At 54.0% G+C, this 14,567-nt stretch overlaps 1 protein-coding gene and 1 long non-coding RNA gene across 4 annotated transcripts in view; one reads left to right on the top strand and one right to left on the bottom strand.

The window, feature by feature from the left end:
- The window catches only part of LOC108301784, a 14,804-nt gene extending 10,012 nt beyond the window's left edge, over positions 1 to 4,792 (top strand). Inside the window, exons 2-3 of the long non-coding RNA XR_005199522.1 lie at positions 995 to 4,034; positions 4,417 to 4,792. This is a non-coding gene — a long non-coding RNA (uncharacterized LOC108301784). The remainder of the gene's footprint in view (positions 1 to 994; positions 4,035 to 4,416) is intronic.
- The window catches only part of MXRA7 (matrix remodeling associated 7), a 30,667-nt gene that overhangs the window by 4,582 nt on the left and 11,518 nt on the right, over positions 1 to 14,567 (bottom strand). For 2 of the 3 annotated variants that reach the window (XM_017525065.1, XM_017525063.2), the window contains exons 2-3: positions 6,540 to 6,603; positions 3,554 to 3,647 (exon numbers count right to left, since the gene is read on the bottom strand). In XM_017525065.1, coding sequence (XP_017380554.1) covers positions 3,554 to 3,647; positions 6,540 to 6,603 — 158 coding nt within the window. Of the gene's footprint in view, positions 1 to 2,367; positions 2,449 to 3,553; positions 3,648 to 6,539; positions 6,604 to 14,567 lie in introns of all 3 variants that reach the window. The other variant, XM_017525064.2, reaches the window with a different exon arrangement.

The raw sequence follows: 14,567 nt of genomic DNA, 5'->3' as shown, positions 1-14,567 counted from the left end.
TTTTTTTGAGATGGAGTCTCACTGTGTCACCCAGGCTGGAGTGCAGGGGCCCGACGATCTCGGCTCACTGCAACCTCCACCTCCCAGGTTCAAGCCATTCTCCTACCTCAGCCTCCTGAGTAGCTGGGACTACAGGCACATGCCACCATGCCCGGCTAATTTCTTGTATTTTTTAGTAGAGATGGGGTTTCACCATGTTAGCCAGGATGGTCTTGATTTCCTGACCTCATGATCCACTCGCCTTGGCCTCCCAAAGTGCTGGAACTACAAGCGTGAGCCACCTCACCCAGCCTAGCCGGGGCTTTTTTTTTTTTTTCCTGCCAAGCAGCAAGGTCAGCCAAGCCCTGTCACCTTCCCTAGCTCTGGGGAGGAGGCGGCCTCTTGCTCTGGAGAGCTGTTACCAGCCTGCAAGGCCACTGTTGTAGCCACACTCTGAAACTGGAGGTGGCACCTCCCACAGCAGCTTCAGCGGAACCCAGGGAGGCCCCCAGAGGCATGAAGCATATGAACGCCTGGCCTGAGGGGAGAGCTGAGGCGCGAAGCAGGATCTTAGCAGCAGCTGCCTCTGATGTATGGACCTGACCGCTTTTTGCCCCCAGGCAGAAGGAATTTGATCACTGAGTAGTTTAAGGATGAGACTGCCCAGTTCAGCATGTCGGGGCAACTAATTTGGGGCCTCCCGCTTCCAGTCCCACTTCCTAATTGTCATCAAAGCCTGTGAACTGAGGCCCCTGGGGACTGCTGGAACCAGCAACACCAAAGCTTCCGGTTCTAGCTGCAGGTCTGTTGGCTGAGCTAGTGAATTTACAGGTGGGGGACATGCAGCGTTTAGCTGCAACTTGACTGTGGACCCCGAGAGCTGGAAAAGGAATCAGAGGCACGGAGCCTGGGGGGGCAGAACCTGACAGGCAGAGAGAGAGCACCCTGCTAGCTGGCCTGTGGTTTTAGTGATTTGATAATAACATGCATGTTATTTTTATAATGATGATTCTAGGGCGGTTCCCTGGACTCACTGGGACCGGAACTGTCTCACAGCTGCCAGCGCTCCCCACCACCATGGGAACCCCCATGCTGAAGATGAAAAGCCAAACTGACCAGCCTCTGCAACCCCAAGCATCACCATGTGAGGACAGCGTGGTGTGGTGCCGCGGGGACCCCACGCAGTGCCTCGAGGGGCAACCACGTGCAGGGGGCAGAGGTGGGGGGGAGCAAGCAGATGCCGCCAGCATGCCTGGGAGCCACAGGGAGCAAGCGGGCTGGGCAGTGATGGGAATGAACGTGAACTCCAGTCCCGCCCCATGAAGTCCTCCAGCCCCTCCTCTCAATTCAGGGCACCAGGTGGTAACTGCAGGGTGCAGAGGAGTCAGGGACTCTTCCCTCATCCCAAGAGCAGCACCTTGGGCCTCCATCCCACGGAACAGCCAAGGGTGGGTTGGTGGTCTAGAGACCTCCGAAGATCTAGTGGGGAAGGATGGGGTAGCAGGGGGGTCTACTCTCTAAGGGGAAGGGATTTCCCCCCCCCTTTGCCAAGGTCCCAGCTCTGGACGTGGGTGGCAGTGGCAGTTTCACCCTCAGCCTGAGGCCTGGTCTTTCCTGTCCTAAGAGGCCCTCCAGATCCATCTGTTTGAGCAACCTCTGTCCCCAGGGACCTTCAAGGGCTGGCAGGTGTGTCCAGCCCCTCTAGCCTCTGTCCAGGGACCGCAACCTTTTTCTGCAAAGGGCCAGATACTATTTAGATTTGGGAAGGCAGTGTGGTCTCTGCTGCAGTGACTCACCTCAGCCACTGTGGCGTGAAGGGGCACAGACCACAGAAAAATGGGTGAGTGTGGTGTTCCTGTTGTTCCTGCCACGCTGGGTTGACACGGCCAGGCGGGGGATCAGGTGTGGCCCGGCCATCGTCTGCCAACCCTTGCCCTGATCCTAAGAACCTGCCTGTCCCACAGCTTGGGAGCACGGACCGCTGTCAGGGTATCTGCTGGGCACTGTGCAGAAGCTGCCTCACCTTCTCAGGGTCAGACCTGACAAGGCCACAGGGTGATGACATCCACATTCCCGAAGCCTGAGTTCCCAGGGTGACAGTGCCCCCAGCCTCCGAGGGGCACTAGCACCCCAACCTGCTGGCCCATTGGGCCCCTCCAGGAACTCAGGGACTTAACGCCCCTCCAAGAACCTCTGCCCCTGGACGGGAGCTTTTCTGCCAGTGATTCCTGGTGCTTGAGAAGAATGAGGAGGGCACAGGTGGAAAATGTATGAATCGGTTATGAAGGCAATGGAGGAGGGGAGGTTGAGGCCGGTCAGTTGTGTTGGGGGCATGTTAGCACACAGTAGGAGGGGAGCACCACTAGTCTAAGAAATCAGTGTCCTTACCAAAAGGATTTGCAAGAATATGTGTGGCTCAGGACCTAAGGAACTTGCTACAGGGAAGTGAGGTCAGAGGTCAGCTCAATCCTGAAATATAAATGCAGCAAACCTGGTCATGCCAAGAGGCAGCATCCTTAGCACCTGAGGACCCAGGGCTCCTGCTAGGGTCTTCCTCCTGGCTGTGCTTACACTGCCGCCCCCACCCACCCAGGGAGAAGCACTTTCCTGCTCAGGGTCGAGAGAGCTGATGCCAGCACCAGGCGGGGAGACAGGGCCTGTCACCGGCAGAGCAGCTCTGAGGCTAGAGGGCCGCCTGCTGGCTGGCCTAGCATGCAGTCATGAAAGGGCGGTTGAGTTCTGATTCGGAAATCATAAACCTCCTCTTCCGCTCGGACCCTAGACTGCTTGCTTCTGCTGACGAGTAGGGGGTGATTCCCATGAGCTGCTCTGGGTTGCCAGGCTGGGAAAATGGCACAACCACCACCTAGACTTCTGCCTTAAATAAAGGAGTCCAGGCCACGCTGCAGAAGGGCAGCGATGTGGGTGAGGGCCAGGAGCCTGCTGGGCCTGGTGCACGTGACTGTGCCTCTGCTGAGGCGCCCCCATCTTCCCCACTGCGCCCAGCGCACCCCTTCCCACCCAGCGCCCAGCGGCTGTGCAGGGGGTGTCCAGATGGGAAGGGGGAGCCCAATTCCAACAACAGGAAGCCACAGGCGCACCGCCCGGAGCTACAAGGCGCTGCTGCAGGTGCCAGCCTGGGAGGCCACAGAATGATGAACACCAGGAATCTGCTGTGTCCCGGAGAAACTGAGAAGTCGGCTCTGCTGGGGACTCCATGTGTGAGTGACAGCTGGGTCTGTTCCAGGCTCTTTCCTGGCATCTCATTTCTTTAGATGAGGGCAGTGGGGTGTGGAGGGGTGTGGGATGCAGTAAATAGGCTGTGTCCCCCATCACCAGTGGCCTCCCCCTGGTCAGTTTTAGGGAGGGGTTCCAGGGGCATGCGAGCCTGGCTGACCAGGACAAGAAAGAACCCCTAAACTGGGAAGGTGGGGTGGTGGTTGGGCGGAGCTTACTGTAGGAGCCCCACCTCCTTTCTGGGCCCTTCTGCCAAGCGGCAGGAGCATGAAGGGCTCAGAGGGGCACCCCCAGCCCTGGGAGCCCGCCCGGCGCCCGCAAAGGGGCTGCAGCCTACCTCTGCTCCTCCTCCAGCTCTTCTTTGGTCATCATCTTCTTGTACTGGTTTCCCCTCAGCTTCCCCGGGCTATATTTGAAGGAGAAGCCTTCTCCTGCGGAGAGGGGGCCGGGTCAGTGCTAGGGAGCGCTGTAGAAGCTGGGTCCCCACAAACCCCACCCCCGCTTTCCATAGGTTTAAAAAGGACACCTCAGGCAGAGGCCACATCGGCTGTCAGAGACATTTTCGCACCCCAGCGCCTACACCCCTTCTCATTCCATAGCGTTCCCTTAAATCCTACAATGAGACAGCCAGAGAGAAAGCAGTCCCGCACCTAGCCCACGCCTGTCTCCAGATGCCCATCCCTCCCGGCATCTGCAGCACTCTGCCTGCCCTGGCCCTGCCCAGCGGGTCCTGGCTGCTGAGCTCAGAGGCGACAGCTCTGGCAAGCAGAGCACAGCGCATCTCGGGACACACACCGCGCCTGCCTGGGCTTGGGGAGGTAGGCCCTGCAGCCCAGGAGGCCCATGTCAGCCCCCCGCTCCCCGAGGCTATTGGAAATCTGACAACACGCATCCACGCAGCCCAGCGTGGCCAGGCCAGGGATCCGGGATTTGCCAGAGTGGGTTTGATGTGTGTATTGCTGAAGAGGCATAGCCCAATTTGCTAGTCCCTGAGGGCAGACATCCCACTGCTGCCTGCAAAAAAGGGACAGATCTCGAGGCCTGAAGAGGGCACATGGGGTGGGAGGGCACAGAGGAAGCCAGACCTGTGCCCTGGAGTGGACACAGGCTCCAGGCACATGAGCCATGGTGAGAAGAGCTGAGCTTCTGGAGGGGAGAAGCCCCATCGGGGAGCAACCTCTTGGTTCCTCAATCCAGCAGGTTATCAGGCAGTGCCTTAGGCCAGCCCAGGGCAGAGCTGCTGGCTTCTTATCAACCTCCGCTAACTAAAAGACCAGTGAGGGAGGCACGGAGAGATCCTCAGCTGCTGTTCTGGAAGCGCTGCCCTCTGTCCCCAACATCCTGTCCAATAGCCCAAAAAGCCAGGCCCCTCCCCTCTAGCTTCAGCCCTCATGCTACCAGATAGGCTGATGTGGACCGATGGGGAGGCGGGGGGCGCTCAGGGCGAAAGGAAGAAGGTTCTAGATTCGAATTCAAAACCCAAACATTTGGTTGGTTGTGGTGGTTCACTTGAGGCCAGGAGTTCGAGACCAGCCTGGGCAACATGGTGAAACCCTGTCTCTACAAAAATACAAAAATTAGCTGGGTGTGTGGCACACGCCTGTAATCCCAGCTACTCAGGAGGCTAAGGCAGGAGAATTGCTTGAACTTGGGAAACAGAGACTGCAGTGAGCTGAGATCACGCCACTGCACTCCAGCCTGGGCAACAGAGTGAGACTCCAGTGTCTAAAAAAAGAAAAGAAAATATTAAAAAATCCTGCCAGTCTTAGGTTTCAGTTTATGGGGCAAGTCTGATTAGTTTGTTTTCTGAGCCAGACAGAACAACGATTTGAAAAGGATTTCGGTCAATCACATGCAGTCACCAGGCCACACGGGTGCATCCAATTTTGCCAGGCCAGGAGGGTTCTATGTGAGAGCCCCGAGGGGTGGAGAGGCTTCTTTCTCTAGTCTCCTGAGAATCCACCGAGTCGCTCAGGGATGTCATTTCGGCGACACTAATCAATTGGCCACTGAGGCTGCCTGGCACCGCAGAGGGGCTGAGGGCTGCGCACGCATTCTTCCAACAGCTGGAGCCATAAACCTTTCCTTTCCCGGCCTTGCTAGAGATGGCAGGAGGCTAAGACGGCAGGAGGAGCTGGGGTAGGGGACATTCAGGGGCAGCGGCTCAGATGAGGAGGGAGGCTGGTGACAGCGCTGGGGGCTGTGCCCTCTGGCAGCCATGCCAGGGAGCGGGGTCTGTGAGCCTCCCTCCTTGTCCTTGCCAAGAGGCCTCCCTTCCCTGTTCCCAGGTCACTAACAGGATCCCCACATCCCTTCAGCTCTCTTGGACCATGTGGCAGGGCCAGATGCCAGGGCCATGCTGCAGTGAGTCCCCAAAAGCAGGGAGCAAGGGTCCTTCCTGGTAAGGGACTAATGTCCCCCCCATGGCCCACTGCCTACACGCAAGCTTCAGTCTCCTCTCCTGCTTGCTCCAGGTTACGTGGATGGAAACGAGGCCCTCCTCAGGGAAGCTGTGTACGCCAGCCCTGCCTGCCCGCAGGAGCTGCTTCCTGCATTCCTGAAACCCTCTCTTTCCACTGCTCCTGCCAGCAGCCGACTTAAGGTCACAGCAACAGTCTTGCTGTTTTAAAATTATGAAATATTTCAAACATATACAAAACTGCAGAGGCATTAAGTCCTCCCTGTCCTTGCCGAACAGAGGCGACAAACGACGAGATCTTGCAGGTCTGGCTCCACTTTCTTTTTTAGAGAAATAAGTGGATGGACTCTGCAGAAGCCACTCTGCGTTTTGCTCTGCCTCTGTCTGTCCCAGCCGGGTTGGACGTGGCAGTGTCTCCTGGTTCTCAGCCGCTCCCTTTCTCCTCTCAGTCTCATGGCTGGGGCTTGTGGCCAGTCAGCCAGAGCTGCTCGGAAAGCAGGCGTGTCCCCTCCAGGGCCTTCATTCTGAAGAAGGCACGGGTGAGGCCTTTTGAGTGGTTTTCGTTGGTAAAATAGGTCAGAGATGTTTGGAGAGGAACGTGGAATGTACAGATGGTCACAAGAGGAGAGTTGGGAGGCCGTGCAGGACAGAGCCGGGCAGGGTGCGTAGTGTGTTCCCAAGAGGGGTCCCCTGGGATGGGAAAGCCAAGCCCCAAAGTGCAAGGGGGGGGGTCAGGGAGGGGGGACATCCACGGCGCCAGACTCCACCTCCCAGTGCTCCTCAGACCACTGACTCACCCCACCCCTCCCCTTGGCACTCAAACCCCAGCTCCTGGGATCCCCAGCAGGGCACAGGCCACCCCGACATGGTCAGGCCCCCTCATGAGCGCAGAGGTCCCACTCACCGTCCTCCTCCTCAGGCCCTGCTGACGATGGGCCCTTCTCTCCATCCAAGTCCTGCTCCTCTTCCTGCAAGACAAGGACAGGGTCAGTGCCCTTGGCAGAGAGTGGGTGACGGGAAGTGGTGGGTGGGCAGAAGGTAGGGGAGACAGAAACAGAGGAGGGCCTTGAAGGTGCATGCCCTGTGGTAGCGCCTGCCCTGTGGTCGCCGTCAACCAGCAGGCGGGGTCTGTGTGCAAATGCTGGGCCAAGGTGACTCGGCTCACAAATGCGGAGCTCAGACGTGTTCTTGACTGTGTACCCCACGCCCTCGGCCTTGGCCTTTCCCAGGTCGGTGCCTGTCAAGGCATCCGCGTGCCGTTTGGAGAAGCGGGCCCAGGACTCCCACTGCCTCGCTGCCATGAGTAGGCAAAGGGTGCAAGAGCAAAGCTGGCTGGGGCACCTGGGACCGGGGCGGGCAACACGGCCACTGCTGCCTCAGGCTTTGCTTCCTCCTATGCTGTTTTCCATCCCAACTATCTCAGTGTCCGTGTTCCCAAAATTGGAGCTCCACCTCTTCAGCCAGTCCTTTCCCACACAGACACAATAAACAGATGACTGGAGGAATGGCCCGGGATGGCCTTGGTGGAAGGAAGGAGTGACTTCAGCTTGCGGGAATGCCAGAGGATGAGAGCGACGTGCCGTGCCCATGGGCTCTGTGGGATTGAAGGTCGTGGGGAGGGGACATGGGGTCCCAGGAACCTCAACTTGGAAGCCCAGAGGGTAGACGTGGAAATGAATGAATGAGCAGCCCCAGCTGATCCCATGGAGCCCAGCCAGTGTCAGCAGCTGGGTCAGGGCTGGGTGGTGGGGGAGGCACGGTCCCTAACAAAACATTGAGCTGTGCTGGGAGGCAGTTTCTACAAGCCCCATGGTGGGTCAGAAGTGGCAAACCCAGGGGGGCCTTGAGTTCCTCTGAGTGACTTTTGTTTTGTGGGTTTTTTTGAGACAGAGTTTTTGCTCTCGTTGCCCAGGCTGGAGTGCAGTGCCGCGATCATGGCTCACTGCAACCTCCACCTCCTGGGTTCAAGCAATTATCCTCCCTCAGCCTCCCGAGTAGCTAGGATTACAGATGCCCACCACCCGAGCCCAGCTAATTTTTTTGTATGTTTAGTAGAGAATGGGATTTCACCATGTTGGTCTTGAACTCCTGACCTCAGGTGATCCACCCACTCCGATCTCCCAAAGTGTTGGGGTTACCGGCATGAGACACCGCACCTGGTCTGAGTGACTTTCTTGACTACACAAAATGCCGCCTGGGAGGAGCTGGGCGGGCAACAGGGTCTCTTCCCCACTTAGCGGTTTGTACACAGAGACTCAGCGCTGTCTGTGCCGAAGTGATGCTTAGGTGTCCTGACAGGTCCCAGACTTTGCACAGCAAAGTCTCTTCGTGGCTGAGGTGGGGGTAGGCAGGCCTCTTCATGAGGCAGGAGAGGAGCCATTCCATTTGACATAGAAAACCCACTTCTAGGAATCTGCTCCAGGCTGGAGAAATGTCCATCAGGATTTTTTTTTTAGTTTAATTTAATTCATTTACTGTTTTGAGGCAGAGTTTTGCTCTTGTTGCCCAGGCTGGAGCGCAATGGCGCGACCTCGGCTCACTGCAACCTCCACCTCCCGGGTTCAAGCGATTCTCCTGCCTCTGACTGGCTGGGATTACAGTTTCCTGCAACCACGCCATCTAATTTTTGTATTTTTAGTAGAGATGGGGTTTCTCTGTGTTGGTCAGGCTGGCCTAGAACTCCTGACCTTGGTTGATGCACCCGCCTTGGCCTCCCAAAGTGCTGGGATTACAGGCGTGAGCTACCATGTCCTGCCAAGGATTTTTACATAGTGACTCTCGTAGTGTTCAGTTGAAAAGACAGAACTGGAATCAACTAAATGTTTATTGAGTTAAACATGTTATAGCTAAATATACTTGGTTAACATGTTCGCCAAAATACTGACTGATTAATAAATAGACTGCAGAGCGTGTTACTATGCCACATTGCATTCAAAAGGAGGCGTCGGCCAGGCTCAGTGGCTCACACCTATAATCCCAGCACTTTGGGAGGCCAAGGCAGGCGGATCACCTGAGGTCAAGAGTTCGAGACCAGCCTGGCCAACATGGCAAAACCCCGTCTCTACTAAAAATACAAAAAAAAATTAGCCAGGTTTTGTGGCAGATGCCTTTAATCCTAGCTACTCGGGAGGCTGAGGCAGGAGAGCTGCTTGAACCCAGGAGGTAAAGGTTGCAGTGAGCTGAGATTGTGCCTGCCACTGCACTCCAGCCTGGGTGACAGAGTGAGATTCCATCTTAAAAAAAAAACAACAACAAAAAAGGAGGCGTTGATAGGTGCAGATGTGAAAAATGCATCAAGATAAATGGAGGGAAAATTGCAAGCAGCAGCCCCACATGAGCAGCGCAATCATCTTGCTGTAAATGGCAAAGTGGAAGTGCACGCATGTGCTTAAAAATGCAGAGAAAAGGTTTGTTTTGTGGAAAGGCCCACGAGAAACTGTCAGCAGTGGCTACCTCTTGGGAGAGGAGATTGGGGGGCAGCTTTTCCTTTCCATCTTATGCATTTCAGTATAATTTGGACTTTCTATTAATATGCATGAATTAGTCTGAATATATTTTTAAATGCTAATGGGGTCCTTAGACAGTGAGATCCAAAGATCCTAATTTTTCTTTATTTTCTTCTATATGCCAAAAAAGATAAAGGAAAAAAAAAAAAAAAAAAAGAAAAAGCAAGAGGCCAGGCCTGGTGGCTCATGCCTGTAATCTCAGCACTTTGGGAGGCCGAGGTGGGAGGGTTACTTGAGTCCAGAAGTTGGAGACCAGCCTGGCAACAGTGCACGCCTCACCTCTACTAAAAATTTAAAAATTAGCCAGGTATGGTGGCACGTACCTGTGATCCCACCTACTCAGGAGGCTGAGGCAGGAAGATCACTTAGAAAAAAAAAGTGGAAAGAATGACTGTAACATCCTAAATCAATCAATCAACCTATCTTTCGTTTCTGCCCCCAGTTCTTGACACAGAGTTTTGGGGGTTTATTCTGAGAACGGTCTTGCCCTACCGCCCAGGCTGGAGTGCAGTGGTGTAGTCACAGCTCATTGCAGTGTTGACCTCCAGGGCTCAAGCCATCTTCCTGCCTCAACCTCTGGAGTAGCTGGGATCACAGGTGTGTGACACCATGCACAGCCCTGACACTGAGCTCCTAAATCCTTTGAAATTTCCTAAGTTATAGGGGTGGTAGGAGCATGTTTTGTTCTAACATTTGGTTTTGATCCCAGTCCCTGGCACAGAGCTCCTAAATCCGTTGGAATTTCCTGGGTGATAGGAGTGTCTTTTGTTCTAATGAGGTGACTCCTGGGTGGGCTGGTCAACAGAGAGGTCAAGCTGCAGTGAGAAACTTGGAACTTTCAGCCTCACCACCCCCCAGCTGCTTCCACAGACTAGAGAGGAGCTGGAGATCAAATTAAGAACTAACGACACCTATATGAGAAGGCCTCCATCAGCATCCCTACAGCACAGGGCTGGGAGAGCTTCCAGGCTGAATGCATTCCCGTGCGCAGAGGTGGTAAGTTCCAACTCCGTGGGAACAGAAACTTTTATCATTTCCCTTCTTTTTTTTGGGGATGAAGTCTTGCTCTGTTGCCCATGCTGGAGTGCAATGGCGAGATCTTGGCTCACTGCAACCTCCCCTCCCAGGTTCAAGCAATTATCCTGTCTCAGTCTCCTAAGTAGCTGGGATTACAGGTGTACGCCACCATGCCCAGCTAATTTTTGTATTTTTAGTAGAGATGGGGTTTCACCATGTTGGTCAGGCTGGTCTCGAACTCCTGACCTCGTGATCTGCCTGCCTCGGCCTCCCAAAGTGCTGGGATTACAGGTGTGAGCCACTGCACCCAGCCTATCATTTCCTTTAATAAACCAGTTAACAGAAGTGTTTCCCTGAGCTCTGTGAGATGCCATAGCAAATTACTGAACTGGATTGGAGGAGGGGTTCGTGGAACCCTCGATTTGCAGCCAAGTAGGACCAAAGTGTAGGTAACCAGGGGACCTGATACTTGTGATTGGCCTCTGAAGTGGGGGGCAGTCTGCGGACTGGGCCCATTAGTGTCAGAGTTGAATTGGAGGACACCCACTTGGTATCTGGAGAACTCATTGGTTGTAGGGGGGGCTGGCTGCGTATTTGGTATCAGAAGTGAAGGGTTCTGTGGAGTGCTGTGTGCATGGACAGAAAAACAGTTGTTTTTCTCATGGCTGGTGTCTCTCTTTCATGACAGACAAATGGCCATTGACTTATTCAGGGCAGGGCCTCAGAAATAAGCCAATACCAAGAATAGACAGGAGGCCAGTTCTTCTATTATGTGCAAGGGACACAAAGATTAAATGAAAAACAAGAGCAAAAATGAGCACAGTCCCTGCCTTAAGGAGCTCGTGGTCCAGTAGGAAAAACACACAGACAGATAATTGCAATCCAGGGTGAGGAGTCCATGAGCCGGGGCAGACCCATATCCCCAAAGGACCTGGTGTCAGGTGACCTGCCCGAGCCCTCCTGAGCAGAGAGGCTACTATACGTTTAGATTTTGGGCCAGGCACAGTGGCTCACACCTGTAATCACAGCACTTTGGGAGGCCAAGGCAGGAGGGTCACTAGAGCCTGAGGCTGAGGCTGTAGTAAGTCATGGTTGTGCCACTGCACTCCAGCCTGGGCAAAAGAATAAGACCCTGTCTCAAAAATAAAAGAAGGCCGGGCGACGTGGCTCACGCCTGTAATCCAAGCACTTTGGAGGCCAAGGCAGGTAGATCGCCTGAGGTTGAGAGTTGAAGACCAGCCTGATCAACATGGTGAAACCCCGTCTTTAAAAAAGAAAGAAAAAAAGAAAAGAAAAAGAAAAAAATCAAATTATACTTGAGTTTGGAAGTCTGATTTTTTTTTTTTTTTTTTTTGAGACTGAGTTTCACTCTTGTTGCCCAGGCTGGAATGCAATGGCATAATATTGGCTCACTGCAACCTCTGCCTCCCGGGTTCAAGAGATTCTCCTGCCTCAGCCTCCCGAGTAGCTGGGATTACAGGTGTGTGCTACCATGCCTGGCTAATTTTTGTATTTTTAGTAGAAATGGGGTTTCATCATCTTGGCCATGATGGTCTCGATCTCTTGATGTCGTGATCCACCTGCCTTGGCCTCCCCAAGTGCTGGGATTACAGACATGAGCCATCGAGCCTGGCCGGAACATTTTTTTAAAGTGGTTATCAAACTGCTCCCCATGGAGACATCCCAGGGCCTCACACCTGGGCTTCTACTGAAAATAACATCCCCACTTTTATCTGGGTAATTTGTTCAGCTTGAAGAGAACATGCTAATGATAATAGAATGAATTCCAATGGTTACTACTGTTGTTATCGAGACAGGGTCTTACTGTCATCCAGGCTGGGGTACAGTGGTGCGATCTCAGCTCACCACGGCCTTGACCTTCCAGGCTCCATCAACCCTCCCACCACAGCCTCCCTATCACCTGGGACTACAGACATGGGCCACGAGGCTTGGGTAATTTGCGTATTTTTGTAATAGGTTTTGCCATGTTGCCCAGGCTGGTCTTGAACTCCTGGGCCCAAGGGATCTGCCTGCCTCGGCCTCCCAAAGTGCTGGGATTATAGGTGTGAGTCACTGAGCCCAGCCCCCATTATTTTTTTAAAAAGTAAAACACCAGGCGGCGTGCAGTGGCTCACGCCCGTAATCCCAGCACTTTGGGAGGCCGAGGCAGGCAGATCACCTGAGGTCAGGAGTTCAAGACCAGCCTGACCAACATGGTGAAACCCTTTTTCTACTAAAAATACAAAAATTAGTCAGGCATGGTGGTGGGCACCTGTAATCCCAGCTACTCAGAGGCTGAGGCAGGAGAATCACCTGAACCTGGGAGGTGGTGGTGGCAATGAGCTGAAATTGTGCCATTGCACTCCGGCCTGGGTGACAGAGCGAAATTCTGTCTCAAAAAAAAAAGGAAAAGAAAGACAGAAGTAGTATGCAGAGACGCAGGGTCTGCAACCACAGAGGTCGTATACAGGACACTAAAGCGTTTGGTTTCATTCTTCAGGAAGTGAGAAGCCACCTGAAGCTTTCAAAAAGGGACAAACAAGGCCAGGTACACTGGCTAACACCTGTAATCCCAGTACTTTGGGAGGCCTAGGTGGGAGGATCACTTGAGGCCAGGAGTTCGAGACCAACCTGGGCAATGAAGTGAGACCCTCATCTGTACAAAAAATTAACAAATTAGCCAGGGGTAGTGGCATGTGCTTGTGGTCCCAGCTACTTGGGAGGCTGAGATGGGAGGATCGCTTGAATCCAGGAGTTTGAGGCTACAGTGAGCTATCATGGTGCTACTGCACTCCCAACTGAGTGACAGAGGGAGACCCTGTCTCTAAAAAATAAATAAAAGATAAACAAGTATTAAAACAAATTTTTTTAATGAAAAAAAATAAACAGGGACAAACAGAACGAGAGCTGCACTTGGGGGGCTGAGGTGGTGGGAGGATCGAGAGAGCAGCAAGAGAAGCAGCAGGAGGAACTGTGAGAAGAGGGTGCGGAGCTCAGGGGAGAGATGGTAAAGGCCCGAGCTGTGATGCGAAAGGCATCTGGCCTTCAGCTCAGTGTTGAATGAATCAGTGACGGTGCAGCGAGCCAGGCAGCGTGCCATGCTGAGCACGGTCTGAGCCATTCCTGGAGGTGGCACAAACCCAACAGAGCAGGCAGGTGATTCTTCCTGGGGTCTTAAAGGAAACGGAACAGAGCAGCTGCTCCAGGGATGACCCAAACCTCACCCAAGGCCATCATCGCTGCGGAGTTCCTGTTGATGTCCTTGGTTCCAGGAGTGTTCAGGCTGCTCGGCTCATGGGCTGAGCCGTGTTCCACGCCCCAATTCATAGGCTGAGGCCTTAGCCCCAACTACCTCTCAGCCTGACTCTATTTGGAGATAGGGTCTTTTAAGAGATGATTAAGTTAAAATGAGGCCATCAGGGTGAGGTCCTTATAAGAGGAAACTTGGACACACACAGAGACATGAGGCCTGTGAGTGCACAGAGCAAAGACCTTGTGAGGAAGCAGAGATGGCGGCCAACTACAAGCCAGAAAGACAGGGCTTAGGAGGACCTGAACCTGTGGACACCTTGAACTTGAACCTTGAACTTGGACCTCCAGTCTGTAGAACTCCGGGAAAAGAAATATCTGTTGCTGAAGGCGCCCACTCTGTGGTGTTTTGTCATAGCAGCCCTGGCAAATGAATACATCATGTTTCTGATGAAAGTCAATCAATTTCATGGAAACAGTGAATTGAGACAGGCAGCTGGCGTCACCCTGGCTGGCCCCCAGGGCAGGCTGGGCTGAGCCCAAGCTCCATCACTTCGCTGACCAGAGTCTCAGCAATTTATGACTGAATAGAGACCACGTTTTAATGTCACATGTTCTGGGATAATTTTCTAATTCAGCTTGTCCCTCCAATGAAGGAGGTGGAGGTGGGAGAGGGAAGGCAAAGGGGACGTGCGTCCTGACAGCCTCCCCAGTGCCAGGCACCCAGGATCAGGGTGCCCTGGAGGCCAAGCTGAAGGAGCAGGCCAGGCTGCAGTAGCTGGAGAGACAGTGAACCAAGCTCATACCCTGTGAGCTGCACGTTGCCATTTATGGCTGCCCTGGCTGATTCAGGCTGATTCAAGCGTGATGCAAAGTGCTGAAGTCAGGAGAGGGAGAGAGAGGAGGTGGGAGGGGAGAGAAGAGAGGGATAGATGAGGGGGGAGGGGGAGAGAGGGAGAGAAACACAGAGAGAGAGACAGAGAGAGTGATAGAGACAGATTTCTGTCTGTGTCTGCTGCCCAAGGAGATGGTTCTGCTGTGGGGCTGTGCAAAGGGGGTCTCTGTTGTGGCCCTGTAGCCACCAGAGCTGCCACCTGCTGTGACCGCACCAATCCCACTGGCTAATCCAGAATGACTTCAGAGGACAGCAGCTCCAGGAG

The sequence above is a fragment of the Cebus imitator genome, unplaced genomic scaffold (genome assembly GCF_001604975.1).
Source record: "Cebus imitator isolate Cc_AM_T3 unplaced genomic scaffold, Cebus_imitator-1.0 Scaffold36, whole genome shotgun sequence".
Taxonomy (NCBI): Eukaryota; Metazoa; Chordata; class Mammalia; order Primates; family Cebidae; genus Cebus; species Cebus imitator.
Note: the sequence above shows the minus strand (reverse complement) of the source record. Positions and strands in the feature narration are given on the sequence as shown.